The sequence below is a fragment of the Spea bombifrons genome, chromosome 9, assembly GCF_027358695.1.
Source record: "Spea bombifrons isolate aSpeBom1 chromosome 9, aSpeBom1.2.pri, whole genome shotgun sequence".
NCBI classification, from domain to species: Eukaryota; Metazoa; Chordata; class Amphibia; order Anura; family Pelobatidae; genus Spea; species Spea bombifrons.
The window spans coordinates 1,584,328-1,602,181 of NC_071095.1; the positions used below are offsets into that span (position 1 = coordinate 1,584,328).

Below are 17,854 nucleotides of genomic sequence, written 5' to 3' on the forward strand. Positions count from 1 at the left end.
CCATTGGGAGGCACTGTATGTACTGATAAAGTCGCAGAGAATATGCTCCGTCCTCCGAAAGCTTTGCTATCCCTCTTCTCAGCACACGGTGTTGCCCTTGAGTCTTAGCTTTAAATTCTATGAGTATGAAAAACATAAAAGCATTGCTTAAACAGCCCCTGTCTCTGTATATTCAAATATTATTATTTCCAGTAACAATATTTTAATTGATATAATCTCTTTATCAACAGGAGACAATCAAAGCAGCGTGAAACTGGGAACTCTCAGGGGTGATATCCTAATCTCAGCGTTTTAGGCTGAGTGGGGAGGTTCTGATGTCTTCTTATCCTGATTTAATGATAGCTGAGCCTCCCAATTAGTGATTTCCTCACTGGGGTATCACAGCTGAAGACCATGCTTGAATACAGGTCACTAAGGTCAGAATATCTTAACCACTTCACAACTCATTTTCATAAAGACCTTCATGAGGAGCCTCTTTGTGTTGGACTAAACTGTGAATATTTTAACAATCTCAGGGTTTTCTCATTAATAAGGTTTCCTGGTATTATTTCAAACCAATGGGGTATTTTATCATCACATTAAACATGCTTTATGGCGGCCAGGGTCAGGTCATTTTAGGATACTGCGGCAATCATCAGACGTCGTTATTCTGGCCGCGCTCATTGCTTTCCATCAGTACTTTTACCAAACCCTTATTACCTTCCATGTGCACCTTCATCGGTTAACCGGTTCCCCGGGAGAAGCAGCAGTGCATCTTAATCTTATCTTTCTTCATCAGCACTTGTTGAAAGGTTACACATCCTGAATGCTACCCATGAAACACGTTTGACAGTATTCTTTTTTTTAGTTCAGTGGTATAGGCGTACCTGGAAATTCTCCGGGTTTGGCCAGGAGAACTCCCCAGGAGAAGCACCACTTCTCCAGGTCAACATCCCAATCCTCCGGCGTTTAGGCGTTTAACAGTACAAGTGATGTGTATAATGCTTACATAATTATAAAAGTGTGACATTTTAGAGAAAAGCTGGAACAGCGCATTTAAGGTGCTTTATGATTAGTGCCTAACATTTCTATGTCTAGATGACTATTTCAGTCAACCTTGTGGATAAAGGACATTCCATTCCTTTCAAATCTATTGTAATTTATTGAACAAATTCGCCCACGCTTTGCAATTTTATTTTGTGCCTGTGTTTAGACATAAAGACAAAGTTTTTTGACTCCTTTAATGTATTTATTCAATATTTCCATGCCATTTTGCTTTAATTATTAGTATTTTTTTGTATAAATAACATATAGTGACCTTGATCCCAAAATTCCAGATTTTATCATTTTTAGATTAATTACAACACTTAAAAAATCTGCAAATTCATCTTAATAATTTTTATTTAAGTACAAAATTACTAATCTTATCATCACTAATTACAAACAATAGTGTACCTGTATATACATTATATCGGAAGAAGTTGATGGGAATTGGCAATAGTGCTACCAATGTAGAAAAATACTTGTGCAAAAGATCTGCATGTAAAGTTTATAAACGATTCCTATATTTTTATTAAAAAAAATCTTGTTGTACTCGAATCATTATGTCCATTTCACCAAGTGTATAGATCAAGACTAGGAACAGAATTCTCAATTAGAAATTTAGTTTAATTATTGCCCAATTTCATCTAAAAAAGTTTCCCAAAGCTTATGTCACTCTACTTTTTTTCTGTGATGTCCCAATAAATAGTCTTTAGCTAAAGACTCCATCTTCTATTGGTTATATGGTTATATCCATATTTCTTATTAATAACTGCCCAACAAATTACAAACGGAAGGTCCTTTTTCTTGAAAGCCATCAGTTTTCGGTTCCAGAGTTTTCTTTATGGCTGCATATAACGCCGGCATCTTCTTTGTGGGTGCAGTTGTGTTTCCCAATCTCTTTGTGTTTGCAATCCAGCAACGTCTTCTCTTTTCCTGTACAATCGAGGTCATCAAGAAGAATCCGAAGAGAATGTCCTTCTCCAAATTCAGCCTGTTTGCTGGCCTTTATAACGTGTGGGAACCCTAACTGGCGACAGACCACACTTGCGGCTTTTGTATTCCACAAATCATCACACACTGTACCCCACTCTCCATTAATGAATATCTCAACCCTTCCACGATCAGCCTTGTTTTGGTCGTTGACCAACCTCACCGCTCCATTATGGATTTCTGAGGAACTTGCTTTTGTGCCTTTCTTTCTCTGGGATCTTTTTTCACTGCTTTTTCCCCCTTTCTTCGTCCTTGGAGGCTTTGTTGTGGCGGGCCTAGCAGTAGTAGGGATTAATTTGTCTTGTGACCTCAGTAGCTTCAGGAGTTCTTCTACCCAGTCAGATGTACTGCTGGGTGGAGGCTGCGCTGTAGTTCGGGTCCTTCCAGGTGCTTTGGTTGTTGGTTTCACCTTTGGCCGCTTTGTGGTAGCCGTTTTTTTTAAAAACTCTATAAATCAACAGAACAATATTGTCAAAATTCGAAATATCTGTTTTTGCTCAGAATGATTGCTCTCTGGATAGTGGTAAATCGGACAGGCAGAGAACATACCGATATGGGGAAAAACACAGACTGCTATAATGTGCTGCACTGTAATCCTCGTGGGGTTTCAAGGCAACACCGTGGGGTATGAGGGCCAGTCCAAACAAGAAAAAACAGGCAAGGAGAAAGGGCTCAGAAATATTAAAAACAAGGTATATAGGGTAAGGAAAGGTGGATTTTGAGGAGGAGTGGAAAAGGTGGTTATTTAAATGTCTAAATGTCTAGTTCAAGGGTGTCCAATCTGCGGCCCTCCAGCTGCTGCAGAACTACATCTCCCATACTCCTCAGCCAGCCCCTTAGCTGAAAGAGCATTATTGCAAACAGCAGGAAGTGGAGCGTGCAGGGGATAATATCGTCCCCCATCCTGCAGAAAAGTATCCTACTCATTCCAAATGGTCCCTGCAGTGGTCTAAGGACCCATCTAGATATATAAGTTTTAAAATATTATTTTTATGCACTTATTTTAGACATTTCTGTAATCATTTATGGAACAATGACTTTTAAAAATGTGGATGTGAGAGACATTTAAATCACGTCAGTCACTTGGCCTGCCATATTCAGCAGCATCTGCTTTTTCGCTCGAGCTTAGCACCTGGTGTATTGTTTACGCTGATGACTCTGTGCATAAAAATGACTCCCGTCCACAAAATGTGTTTCCAAGACAACAAATACAACTCGATAGCTATTCTTACTTTTCAGTAGCACTGACCTACATACACCACGGCCATTACTTTGTGTGTGTTCCGGAGCCGTCTTTTCTTCTTCATGTCAATAATAATTGGAGAAGAAATTGGCTGAATCCTCTCCGCAAAAGGGAGAGGAGAAATTAATTACGATACCGCTGACAGGGCTAATACCTTGTTAAACGAAGACGGCAAAATGAACTGGCATGCGAGCCTAAACTGTTAGTGGTAGAACGAGAACTGGTACATGGAGGTTCTCTTCTTTGAGTAACAGACGATAATAATAATAATTAATAATAATAATTCAAGTAATCAGCACCAAGTTGTCAAGAGAATTGGTATTAAGTCAATTAAATCAGTTGCTAGAGTTTTCTTTTCTGGATCTCCAGAAAAGGCTGCACATGTCCAACATGCTATTGCCTGGCAGATCTTGATATGAGTATAGATGCTTTTTGGACTAATAAATATGTTTTTATTATTTTTTTTTTAGAAAAAAGGAAGACCTTCCCTCTTATTCCGTCTAACTTGTCTTATATCTGATGCGTGAAACAGAAAAAAAGTGCTTAAAATGCCCACGATATAATAAACTCTGGGTATTAACTGGGTATTAAGAGTATTATCGAAGGTATCTTGAACCATTGAGACACCTGTTTTTACTCCCTTTTCATTCACAGGTATTATTTTACCAAAGAGTCTCTTCTCAAACTCAGGCTCCCGACATATCTTCCGGCGTACCCGTCTCTTCCATTTGAACATTTTTTTCAAAGCTCAGAGACAACTTACTTTCTTTCGGTACGAACTTGATGACGTCACTTTTCACTTTTACTGGCGCAGGATGGAAGCGGCATCTGCCCGGCGGCGCTCTCCTGCGGAGACAAGAGAGGAGATCTCAGCGGTGGGAGCGCGGATACGGTAAAAGGAGGCTGTGGCGACCGAGATGAGCTTAGATCTGTGAAGCGATGAGCTTCTGGAAGCAGAATATGAGAGCGATTCATCTGCTGCGTATACATAATTAGCAAACATCAATGATTTAGGGCTCTTATCCATGCGCAATTTGAGCAGTAACAGCCCTCTGCAATGGCAGGAGAGGGATTCATGAGATGTTACTGTGATTGCACAACGAATAAACCAGAACTCATATAAATATAGTCTTTATGTACTAGTGTAAACATTAATATTATTTTAAAAAGGGAAAATGCATTCTTTATTAAATTTTTAATTACTGATCATTATTTATATTCTAATCCAGCAATATATCATTTATATATATATAATATACCATATATAATATATAATAATATATATTAATATTAAAATATTATTTTATTGTACATTTCTGTAACAGAGATACATTCTGCATATTAAAGAATGTTATATGTATTCAATAATAGACCACATTAAACCCTTTTTTCCAGTTCTATTTTTTTTCTCACCTGGACGGGTCCACGATTTTGTACACCACGCCAGTTGGGGACGTGGCGCTCGGAAAGCCAGTTGACATGAAATATAACTCCCCTGAGTGGAATTAAGAAAAAAAAAATAGGTAATATACGCACGTTTTGTAACGGCAAGAAAATTAGCCAAAATCACTACAAAAAAAGAAAAAAGCGTAGACTTTATCTGTGTGTCAGTTTTGCTAAATACAGAGGGGGGAAAAAACCAGCTCAGTGAACAAACGACTTTAATAAAATGTTCTTCCTTTGACTCCCACTCATGACATCAATTCCACTCGGCTGCCTAAGGCTTTTTTTTTTTTAAAGTTGCAGAGAAAACTGTTCTCCCTGAAGATTTTCTCATTTCGTTTGATTCAGACGGTGGCTGAAAGAGCAGCCTGTTACTTAGAAACGTTCCTTCCTCGGGCTCCCTATCATTGTGTAGACACGTAAAGGTTGGTGGCTGACATGACACTCTACGTCGGAGACGCTATGGAAATATAGAGACGACAATAACTTCAGACACCGATTTTGCTTTCATAAGTTTGTCTGCTAAAAACGCTCAGAAGTGGGTCTTTGATGGGGGGGGGGCCTAAGCCTTATATTAATGCACTGCTTATCTAAGAGTTAACCTGTAGTGTGTTCTCTTCTCACGCTTAAAGCAAACCTTTAAACTCCCCACTCACGGGCACATAATTAGCCAAAAGGTCCATCTGGTGGACCAGGGAATTCTGTTTACCTCAATGCAATTAATTAAGAGGTGGGTCTTTTATTTTTATCTATTAGAGATATGATATGAAATAAACATGCTAACCGGATAAGGCAAATACACAACAGTCGGTGGTAGACACGTGCAAATGGGCCAAAAAGGCTTCGGACAATTTTTTCTGTTTGTTTTTGGCCTATTTGTTTTTCGGGGGAACAAGTTACATTCCCTGCCCAATTTTGATGGAAGTTCGCCTTTTGGCAAAATGGTGGCGCTTTCGGTGACGTCCTATCCCCCGGTTGGAGGATCGAGCAAGAGGACGCCGCCATTTAAGCAGAAGTTTGTGTCAGGTTATGTCCGTGGAGATGAAGAGAGAAGATGAAAGAGAGAAGAACAAGAAGATGCAGAGGCAGGAGTGGTCAGCAGAGAAGATAGGAAAACATTTAGAGAGTGAACAAGACAAAAAGCGTTAGGGATTTCCAGATGACAATTCTGAGCTTTTTGCTTCATTTTCATTCACTTTGTGGTTGGTCTGGACTCGTTTTCATGGCTGTGTATTTGCCAAAATTCAGTAAATTTGCAGTTTGTAAGAACCCAAACGCTCAAGTCTAGTCAATGGGGTCTATTCACTAAAGGGAGAGTTGATTGTTTTTCAGCTCCTTGACTTATCTATCTGTTACAAAGCTCTTACCACAGTGAGCGTCTGCTGCAGGAAGAGCAGGAATGGCCCAGTATAATGTATAGTTAGTGAGATTTCTTCACCCATTGAATTATACATTATACAGGGCCATCTCTGCACTTCCTGCTGGAGAAACCTGCCAGTGATAACCCTTCATAACGAATGCTGAAGTCAAGGAGCTAAAATACAGCTTTCCTGACAACTCTCCCTCCCCAACTCTGAAGTGGTGAAGCGAGTAACCAAAATATTAACTTTTTATTTTGTTTTTTATTTATAGTTTTATATAGCGCCATCAAATTCTCTAGCGCTCACCAAGAGTGTTCATTCCTGGTCTCCTGCTCTTGCTTGCAGACCTGGTTGCTTAACGTACTTAGATTTAGGCAGGGAAGGAAGAGAATGAGACGGTTTTCTTCTAGCTCCTATAAAGTGCAGGAATCAGTTCTCAATGAATAACTGGACATCTTGCTTATTAGATGTTAAAATGTAACCATGGGATCTGTCTTTTTATTAAAATATTCCGCACACTGCCTGCGTTTTTTTTTTGAAAGTCTGACATGAAGCAGCCGAGCATGAACAGAAACCGCGCAGGATCTCCCACCGGCAATATCTGTCACTCAATATCCAACAAAACTGAATTCACATAGAATTCAAGGCCTCCTGAATCTATAACATAACAGACATGCATAAAGAACATTTTACAGATAACATAAAAAACCCTCCAGCGGTCTGAATCGTGGAATATTTATTTCCCAATATACAGACAAGAAATGTAAGCGGATAATAAGTGACGTAATTGTACTTGTTTTGGTCCTGAAATGTATTCATCAAGACTACCTCTATAGTTATTAGTTTATTCACTTATTATAATTATTTATGCTAATACTTTTCAAACAGGCGTCTGTAGACCGGGTAGGACTAGGGACTCAAATTGGCATTGGTACATTAAGACCAGTGGCCAATAAATGATGCACGATGGCTAGGGGCAGCAAATGTACATGGGAGATGCCATGGGGCCCCTATACGCTTTGCCCAAAAGTCAATCCAGTCCAGCTGCGGACCACCAATAATCATACCTAGAACCAACCCGGATGTTTTCCATGTATGGTTTCGCTACTTTGATCTCATCATGTTGTCCCCCCCAACCTGTAGTTAGCTCCACCCCCATGTGCCCGTGTATGCAAATAGTAATAAATTATTTTTAAGGCACTATTAGGATTACACAAGTGGTGGGAGCACAGCTGATTTCACTGACATGTGTTCCTTGCCACAACCGCTACCTTTCTTTTAAAGACAAAAGCTTTTAAAGAAGGCTGTTTCCTAACGGGGAGGAATAACCCTGCAAAGTTTATTGCGAGCAGTAAAGATGGATAATCTCACGATGGTATTTTGACTAATACATGCTTACTGTTTGTAGGCAACGGGTCAACGTTAGTTGCATTAGCCTGCAGCAAGACCTCTGCATTGTTAGAGAATACAAGTCAGAACCTGCCCCTTCTTTTTGTAGACGTAATTCAAGAGATGCACCTTAACTCTCCATAATTCATTCGCCTATGCAATGTACAATGCATTCATAAAAATATAAAGACGTTGTATTGGAAATCCTCTCTCTTTTCTAATTATACAGTTCGGAATCGGTTAAAAAGGTAATTGTTAGGTAGTTATTGCTCGTTCTGATAATAAAGCCATGTATGGGTGTTTTAATTACCTGCTTCGTCCTCGGCGAATGAGATGATGTACTGATAATAGTTATTAATTAGTCCTGGAAACATACAGGTCTGTCCTGTTCCCATACAGATCTCGTGGTACAGCCACTCTCCTGTGTCACGGTTTTCCTTCAGGGCCATTAGACGCCTATTAAGCAAGAAAAATTACAGGTAAAACATGTTTAATGCGGAAAAAGTATTGTTAGAATAATAGCTGTTTCTCTTAAGGGTTTATTTGTTGGCATAACAATAGAGGTAATGCAGAACGCGGCTGAGACAAGGAGCCTGACAATGTCTGGTGGTCTAATGGAAGGCACAAAAGGGCCGCAATGGTGAAACGTCACTCTCTGCTTGTAGGGGGCTATCAGAAGGAAGGCTGCGGTAATGTAGGTACCCTGGTGTGGGGTTTTGCAATTAATTTAGGGCCGTGCATGCACACCGCGCCTTTTTATTATCGTTTAGCAAAATAAACCCTGGTGATTGGGGTCAATAAATCTAGTTTATTAAAATCTTACCCACTCATGAAATCTCCAAAAATATAGAGTCCGTTCAAGTTTGGATATTCACAGCCTCTGTAAATGTAACCTCCCGTGACAGATTTCCCCAGTTTGTGAGGGTAGGCAAAAATTGGGAGAACATCATCTGTGGATTCAAAAAAGGTTAGCAGCATTATGTGCTAGATGTAATATGTATATAATGTAATACGATATATGTAATATGATATAATATGGGTTTCATTGAATTGAAAATGCTTCTCTAATACTCTGAACAAAATGTATGAAATAGTTTATAAATATCGATGTGTGCGGTGCTATCGGTTCTTTTGAAGTATTGCTTTATCTTTGTCATTTTACTCCAAAAACAGAACCTGTCGCCAATAAACATATCACATTTCCATTGTCTGTCGGTGGCGTTAATTCTCTATGGTATTGGTTCCAGGAGCATTTTGGGCACATACATGAACTTCTTACTGTGTATTCAGACAAAATAAGGTTATAAAGACTTAATATGATACAAAATGAGTAGCCGATCAGGAGAAGCAGGCCACGCGATGTCCCTATTATCTGGGATCTTAGAATTTCTCTTCTACTGTTGCCGTTCTAGTTGTGTCGAGTTAATAATTCAGTTGAGTTACCCAGGCCAACTCGCCCGTATTGCCTCGAAAAACAAACTGTCTATTCATTACAGTGATTTTTACTCCCGGTTGGGGTCAACTTGATTCAAGCTGACTCAATCGCCAACTCCCAGCCTTTGCAAGTGGTCTACCCAGAGAAATATGACTTGAGTACAGTTGGCTGTGGGACTTGAAAGAGGCTTCCAACCCAACAATATCAACTTGACTTTTCAGAAAGAAACAAGTTGACCCAGAACTCAATTAAAGTGAAGAGGCTGTCAAGCTCAACAAACTCGACAACAGACTGAAGCGACTTTTACGATCAATGCAACAGCATTCACGTGCAACTCAACAATAGTAGTAGGCAGCTTGACAGAACTTCACCGACAGGCTCTTGATGACTTTTTATGATTAGACAATGTCCTTTTTAATCGATTGCTGTTGAGTGGTTTCCTTTGTTACTCTACCGATAAATCTAAGTACTCAGCAAATTGACCTGTCTGCTTTTACAATACTTGGGAGACAGCAAAAACACTCAAATGAATCGAAGTTACATCAAAACATGTTGCAATGTGTCATTACCTAAAGAGGAATTGGCACAAAGTTTTTTATCATAACAGCTGTATCCTTCCCTCGCTCTCCAGCCATAATTTTTTCCTTTCTCTACTATGTCGACTTCTTCAAATTTATTCTGTCCTACATCTCCACAGAAGAGACGTCCTTTCCCGTCTTTTGTGACCGGGTCTCCCCTATCAAAAGAGCAGCGCCACATGTTCCTCACCCCGTATGCATAGATTTCAGGCCGGGCTGATGGGTCGTTGATGAATGGGTTGTCCGGTGGGATTCGATACAGAGGGCCATGGTCATTGTGGTTGACGTTAATACGCAATACTTTGCCCAGCAACACTGACCTGCAGATGAGTAAAGGAGGATGAAGGAAAGCATGCTTTTGGAACATGAATGAAACGGGACGCCATGCCTATTTTGGATAACATTTCTAGTTTTAACAAAATTCTATTTCTAGATAAATTGCTTGTAAGATCCAAATTTGTGCCATGCAATCACTACAATTTGACTTGCATTGTGAAGGTAACTTAACTGTTCCATTTAAAAGTCTCAAACACCTAGGAAACATTTCAAAGCCTAGTGCATAGATAGATCATGGAATGTAAGTCTTACTATACTTATAACGGGATACAATAAAGTGCATTAAATTACTTCATTATAAAATGTAGATCGCAATCTGCCAACCTATAACTGATGACAGTCAAGAATCTTCAATAGACGGAGGTTTCTTATTTTATTATACACTCTCTTGGTATGTAAAGAGTTAAGCCATCTAAAAGTATTGCTAAATCACTGATACAGATTCTTCAGCATGATGCAAGTGAATGTGTCCTTACCTGTTCTGAGCATTTCCAAATTTCCCAAATGGATCTCCAGCCATTCCTCCGTCCCCAATAAATATATAGAGATACCCATCATGCCCAAACAGTATTTCCCCTCCATTGTGATTTGAAGCTGGTTCTTCTACCTCCAGGATTATCCTATAATTAAAATTTAAAAAATTATATTGTGTAGAAGCTGTTGATGTGTTCATTGAGGCGAGTAGCCCGGTAAAAAGGTGAAAAATACATGGCGCGGGGTTGCATTGGGAAAGAATTTCTGAATATTCAGCTCGGGACAACACAGGCACGAAAGGAAGTAACTTAAAATAAAAGCATACTATGTTATGGAATGGTAAAGCCACTGTCTGTAGCTGGTAATGCTGAGTTGACCCAAGAAGTAGACCCAAGAAACAACCAAGGCTTATATTTTTTGATGAAAATTGAAATTTTACCTACAATAAATAAACTTGTTGGTTTAAATTTATTACTCAGCAAATGATCGCTGATCATGTTAGCACGATCACTTTGAGCATGGTCTAGAGGTGGACAGCTTGGTCTTTAGGCAGATTCACCTATGGAGATGCAGGTCCTTGCATGCCTCCCCATGGGGAGCTTTGCAAGAGAAAAAAAAACATGGAAGACAAAAGGATTTCAATCTGTATAGACTGGAGGAGAGAAGAGAGAGGGCATGTGATAGACACATTAAAATACAAAAAGGGAGTCGATGCAGTACAAAGAGGTGAGTATATTTCAAGGAGAAGAAATGTTAGAACAAGACTTTCACTCATCCTCTACCACATTTGATGACCTGAGCTGAGCGTTGGGCTCTAGCCCACACCGTCTCACCCAGCTATGGCATGGAATTCATCGAGTTTATTACAATACTTATGGGAAGTTTCTGAGAACTTTGTAGAAACCTCCAAGTTCCTGCCAAGTGCTCCTGAAAACCAGTTCCTGAAGAACTGGATTTTGTGACATATGGGGTCACAGAACTGCTTCTGCTAGGTTCTCACACCCTTTTTCCTATGTAACCCTGTGGCTAAGCATAGTGCTTGGTAGTCACTACATAGGACTCAATATAGTATCAATAATATCCCAGTTCCTCCAGTTCAAGAAAAAGATAATCACTTCGTCAAATGAAACATAGACTGATTTGCCCTATTCACATGAGTGTAGGTAGGAGGATGGGTCATACCTACTTATTTTTATTCCAGACTCATTAATTCCCAGTTATGCCCCCTGATTCCCATTCTTGTCCCATTGCCCATTAATAATTGAGGCATCACTTGCTATGTTTTGAAGGAATTATGAAATCTCGCATGACTGAGCACTGGTAACACTTCCTATTCTATCGTGATAGTTCCAACCTCACACGGTGGTCTCTAGATGGACGTTTTCTGGGAAAAGTCATCAGAACGTTGTTTTCAAAGTCGAGTCAGATCTTTTTCTACGGTAGATGCCAATTACACATGGCGTTCTGCCCAGATTACCCTTGTTAATATTTTAGAGGGTTGTTTGGCAGGGTTGATTTGGAAAACGTTACCTTTCAGAGCTGTGGTCGACGGTATTCATGTCATGTGAGGAAACTCTGAACTCGCTTATTCTAATAATTTCGTCAAAGCCAATTTCCACTGAGTAGTAAACATAGACTTTGCCGTTGTGTTTAAAGTTTGGGTGCAAAACAATCCCTAGAAACCCTCGTTCATCCCCTTCCCAGGGTGATGTCAACACAGCTTTTGAGATGTTTAGAAATGGCTTTTCCAGCCTTGATCGGTCGGGGAGATAGGTCCATACTAAGCCCACTTGCTCTGCTACGAAGAATCTGTGCGTTCCGTCGTTTGCGTGGACCATGGCAACCGGATTCCGTAGACCATTTGCCACCTCTTCCAGGCACAGCTGTAGACAGCCCTCTGAATCAGCTATCACCACCCCCAGATTCCGGTTTAGGTTTGAATTGGCCAACAAGCGAGGAAAACAATAGTCTGTGTCATCTAGTGACAAACGGCGGCAGAATTTTGCCATGTTGCTTTCCAACGCTAATAATTCTTTATCGGTCGTCATGTGCTGGAAAACAGTCCTGCAGTTCTGCCAGACGTCGAAGCAGTAATCCATGCAGAGCCCTGCGATTGTTCGGACCGGAGTTGAAGGATCTTCTGCGTCATATAAATGTGCGGCATACGGAGAACATTCCTAGGATGGAGACACAAGGACATCAAACTCCAGTGTTTAAGGGATTTAAACAATGTGAGCCAAAAATTTTTTTTTACATCATATGGACATCGAAGTTGGTTTCTTTGCATGCAAGAATTCATTAGAAAATGGGGCTTCGTGGCCCAGTCTAGGTCGGAAGGGGGACAGGAACAAGTGGTCGCCAAGGTGGTCAGGACCCCCTAGAGAGACCCCCGTAGTTATGCCAGTGTTCACTATATACAATGAACAGCCAACCCAAGTGAGCATCTGCGGCAGGAAGAAGTCAATGAGATTCCTTCAAGATCTCCTCAACCACTGTGGACACAGTCGGAAGGAGAGTTTGCAGAAGACTTTTGGTACCTGAAGATCGCCCAGATAACTCCGCTTTAATAAATTGGAGGTAGTTGAGTTCCCCTTGAGATTAAAGAAACCTGGTCTAAGGAACTCGACTCATACCAGATGCTGTAACCTTCTGGGTGAGTTGAAGAAACTACGTAAACTAATTTTGGCATGGGGTGTGAGATAGCCAGTGACCCGTTTAACAAAAACCCTAATTAAAGACCACAATAATTATGTTTATGCTGATTCCCTGGCCAGTTCCACCCTTAGAATACAGACGTCTTAATATAAATGGAACTATTTCTTGGATGCAGGGCAGGCTCCAGAACTACAATCCCCATAATCCCAACCCGTTTCATTATCAGAGAATCAGCGCTCCATTGATAAGACGCTAATAAAATAGGCTTGTGTACAACCAGCGGCCTTGCAGGTGATATGCCGTGCACTGCGTAGGGTTTATGATTAATAAATGTCCTTAGGGCATACTGACTCCTTTTAACACACCGCAAATATTTGGAGGTTGGGGGGGCGTGTTGAAACTGTTCTCAGAATTACTAAGATATCGGAAACATCAAAAAGCCAAAGAACCAGTCCTGTTTTGGGGCATTTTAAACATTCTAATAATAGATTGTGTGATCCTATACTCACGACCTGGCTGTATACACGTATGTATATGATCTATACAGCACACGTGTAAAAGCGCCGGCAAATGCACATATCTCATTTCTACCCCCCTACACACACCAACATACATGCATGTGTCTGTGACGTGTGTCATATTACTGTTTTTTATGCACAATAAATGTATTTAGAGAGCAAATCAAAACTATCTGCCATTGGTAAATGCGATGTATTTGAGTGTTGCTACTATGTGTGTTTGCAAACATGCAGTGTGTTTGTAAACGTGCAGTGTGTGACGTGTACAGTGTGTGTGACGTGTACAGTGTGTGTGGCGTGTACAGTGTGTGGCGTGTACAGTGTGTGGCATGTACAGTGTGTAGCATGTGCAGTGTGTGTGTGTAACATGTACAGTGTGTGTGACGTGTACAGTGTGTGTGTGATGTGTAGTGTGTGTGTGGCGTGTACAGTGTGTGACATGTACAGTGTGTGTGTGACGTGTACAGTGTGTGTGGCGTGTACAGTGTGTGACAAGTACAGTGTGTGTGTGTGATGTGTACAGTGTGTGTGATCTGTACAGTGTGTGGCGTGTATAGTATGTACTCTGCGGTGTGGGGAACACACCATTAACACATGTGCCCTGAAGCCAGAGACTGCTTATTGCTGCTGGGAATTTGCCCCTCACTATACAGAGGATGCCCCCTTCTCCCAGAACCCCTGGGGCTGATATAAATCACAAGAGATGCCCCTGATACCCCGGGTCTCCAGGCCTTTGGGTCTCTTGCCTTTACTGGCCCCTTGACTTCTACCTGCTGGATCTCTGGCTCTTGCCCTCTGGCCCATGGTTGCTCCTATCCTATCCACTGGGGTCCTATGGGGTGTTCACTGGGTGTTAGGGGGCTTCTGCTGTATCCCTGACTCTAACCCCCCGACTCCGGCCCATTGCCCCCCCCCCCGGTGCTCCTGGTGGTCCCGTAAGAGCTGCTCACTCCCCCGGCCAATTGCCCCCGGGTGTTCTCGGTAGCGCTCATGTAAGGTCTATCTGCCCCTGGCTCCGGCCCGCTCACCTGGCACAGGATGTCCTGCACATGGGCAGCGCATCGCTCGTAGCCCTTGCCGTCTTGGTGCGCCATGACCCGGTAGAAGGCGTCCATGATCTGCTGGTCCCGAGCGGAGTCGCAGCAGCCGAAGTCCTTGTACTGGACGCAGAATGCGAGCTCTTGCACCGGGCGGAACGGCGGCTTGAAGTCCAGGCATTGGGGGTGAGTGAGGACCGGGGGAGGGCAGAGCAGGGCGCCCAGGAGCAGCACGTACCCGGGGGGCAGCCATGCAGCGAGCAGCCCCATCCTGAGTGTCCGCAATCACCGCGATCCTCCCCGGATCATCCAGCTGCCCGTCCCACTTCAGCTGCACATTGAACTGTCCCAGGCATGTCATCAACAGCAGGCCGGCCCCTGGGCTGTACTCAGCCTCTGCCCCCGGAGCACCCAGCCTCTCTCCCTGAGCACCCAGCCTCCGGAGCACCCAGCCTCTGCCCCCTGCGCACCCAGCCTCTGCCTCCGGAGCACCCAGCCCACCCAGCCTCTGCCTCCGGAGCACCCAGCCTCTGCCCCCTGCGCACCCAGCCTCTCTCCCTGAGCACCCAGCCCACCCAGCCTCTGCCCCCTGCGCACCCAGCCTCTGCCCCCTGCGCACCCAGCCTCTGCCTCCCTGAGCACCCAGCCTCTGCCCCCTGCGCACCCAGCCTCTGCCTCCCTGAGCACCCAGCCTCTGCCTCCGGAGCACCCAACCTCTGCCCCCCTGAGCACCCATCCTCTGCCACCTGCGCACCCAGCCTCTGCCCCACTGAATGCCCAGCCTCTGCCCCACTGTATTAGCAGCACTTAATCTTAGGACTGAACCTCTGCTTAGTATATTAAGCATCTGCCCTACACAACACTCAATTTCCATCAGTACTCATCATCTGTTCCACTCAGCCCAAAACCGTGTCCCCACTCAGCACTCAACCTCAACATTTGGCCTCTGCTCCTCAGCACTCAGCCTTAACCCTGCCCAGCCTGTGCTCCACTCTGCAAGGGAATTAGGGACACTGGCCTTGCTAAGCGCAGATTTGTTTTGGTCCGTAGACGGGTAACATGTCTTAAAACCCGCATAAGTTGTGTCCCAGTACTTAGTGGCCTCCAATGTTTTCAGATAGGAACGGTTGATCTGCCCCCGGGGAGGAAGTCTTGGGGTAGGGTTGCGTCTCGCCTTGATTCTGTTTGGTGCGTAATGTATTCATAATAATAGTAATATTACTAGTTATTGTAGTAATTCCAGAGCAGAGTGTGCAGTGATCAGCAGAGATCGTCCACCGGTGGCCACGGAGAATACGCAACATTTAGAGCTTTATCCCAAAATGTTTCAATGAACATAACCCTATGCCGTGTGTGTAAAGGTCACGGGGTCTTCAGGTTCCAGTAACATAGAGGGCGAAGATCAGGTCTGGGCTGGCTACCTGGCACACCAGGCAAATGACCAGTGGGATGATGGCCCAGTAGGACCAGTTCCCCAGGAGAGACACGCGCATGGACATGCCCTTATAGACAAAAATGTAAGGACTCTCAACCCCCTGCGGCCTGGAGCTTTACCAACAGCGGATATAATCCCATTTTACATTTCTAATATTCCAATATGGTAAACATCTGCTTTGCGTTTCTCGTAGGGTGTGGAAAGCTCTGGCTGTCTCGCTGCTTTCATCTCGCGAGGGTCCCACATCGCCAAACTTTTCTGCAATGCAAAAAATACTAAACCCTCAGTATATTTTTTCCAGCATGAACCCATTGTGTCTGTCTTTATTACTTTTGTAGCTCCTTTCAATGTAGCAGATGGAAAATGAATTAAAGAGAGGATTAGGCAGGTGGAACAGCCTACCAGCAGAAGTGGTAGAGGTTAATATGAATCAAAGACGAGACCAACGACTGATTAAGAGCTGAGTCTTTATATCAGAAAAACGGGCGGACTATATCAGGACTTGGTTTCCTATAAGCCACACATTAATGGGGGGTAAAAAAGAGAGTCAGGATCAGGCCTGAACATTTAGACGAGCTCCCTCACCTGTAACATAAAAGAAAACCAAAAATCTCGGATCTGCTGGCTGATAAAATGAAGCATTTTTTTCTAGTTTAATTTAACCCCTTAAGGACAATGGGCAGTCCCTAAACCCATTGAAAACAATGCATTTTGCCATTAAGGGGTTAATTTTGCATAAAACAGAGAACTACAGATTTTTTCAGCTTTATGGGGATTGCAGTCGGGGTTCCAGAATTGACCCATTTGTATCAGTGCATCTGAAATTGTTACTGTTTTTGGAAATGTTTTGCGTTTCCGTTGGAAAAAGGGACACACCAATATGTTGTTAGTTTGTTGAATAAATTCCGATAAACCAAACATATTTGTAAAATTGTAAGGCTGCCTTTTTTTTTAGTTTGTAATTCCCCAGCCAAATCGTGGCGCGCGTCTGATACTTAAAGGCTTACAGAAAATATTTATTTTGGAAAGCGCTGTCCCATGTGATTGGCACGTACTTGCTGAAGCATCTGAGCTCCAGATTTGCTGCAAAGTCTGAACATACAATGATCACTGTGTTTAGGAGTAATTAACAATTCATTAATTAATAAACTCAAAAGAAGGATTATATTAAATACATGAAGGGAGGCGTGGAGACAGCTGGGTGGTAGAGCATATAGTATCTCAGAGGGAAACCTCCTTAATATCTGGATAGAGTAGATAAGGATGGAGCCACATGATGGGAGGAGAGGCTGTCTGCAGGTGGGTAGGAAAAGGGCAAGAATTTGGTGAGCAGTGGACAGGAGTTTAACTCCACACTCATAGATAGAGAGAACTGCCCTGAAGGATCAGCAACAAGCTTCCAAACCAAGAGTATACGGGACAAATTCAGAAGAACTTCTACTCCTTCTTCACCTTCTCCTTCTTCTCCTTCTCTTTCTTCTCCCTCTTCTTAGTCTCCTTCTAATGTTTATCCTTCTAATGTTTATCCTTCTTCTTCACCTTCTCCTCCTTCTTCTTCTCATTCTTTTTTCTTCTTCATCTGCTTCATCTTCTCCTCCTTATTCTCCTCCATGTTTCTTCTTCTCCTTCTTCTTCTCTTTTATTTAGAAAGCACCAACAATTTGCTCAGCACGTCTTACGGTCCATACATTAGAAGGGTCTGACACATCTAGAATTGACAGACATCTTTGTTCACTGAGCCACCACGTTTTACTAAACTATCTCAGGGCTCATCTTGGTACAGGAGGTCCTTCAAAACCACGGTCAGTGTAAAATAAAGTGAGTGCTCTTCATCCAGGTCTGAAGGTAATCAGTACAGTCAGAAGGAACTGTGAAGAACTCATATGGCAGACAAATGAACTTAAGTCGTACTCAAACCATACCTCACCCTCCCCAAT

At 42.6% G+C, this 17,854-nt stretch overlaps 1 protein-coding gene across 1 annotated transcript; it reads right to left on the minus strand.

The window, feature by feature from the left end:
* Positions 1 to 1,527: 1,527 nt before the first annotated feature.
* HHIPL1 (HHIP like 1) lies at positions 1,528 to 14,789 on the minus strand. Its single transcript, XM_053475308.1, has 9 exons — positions 14,474 to 14,789; positions 11,803 to 12,449; positions 10,275 to 10,418; positions 9,454 to 9,782; positions 8,273 to 8,399; positions 7,760 to 7,905; positions 4,670 to 4,751; positions 4,020 to 4,102; positions 1,528 to 2,460 (listed from the first exon to the last, which is right to left on the minus strand). Exons 1-9 carry the CDS (start codon positions 14,750 to 14,752, stop codon positions 1,838 to 1,840), a joined length of 2,460 nt encoding a protein of 819 aa, XP_053331283.1. The 5' UTR covers positions 14,753 to 14,789; the 3' UTR covers positions 1,528 to 1,837.
* Positions 14,790 to 17,854: the final 3,065 nt, after the last annotated feature.

Coding starts and splice junctions, on each gene's coding strand:
- HHIPL1 (XM_053475308.1), bottom strand. CDS start 14,752: ATGGGGCTGCTCGCTGCATGGCTGCCCCCCGGGTACGTGCTGCTCCTG. Junction 8,400..9,453: donor TTGTGCCAATTCCTCTTTAG/GTAATGACACAT, acceptor TTGAATCCACAG/ATGATGTTCTCCCAATTTTT. Junction 4,752..7,759: donor ATTCGCCGAGGACGAAGCAG/GTAATTAAAACA, acceptor AATTCCACTCAG/GGGAGTTATATTTCATGTCA.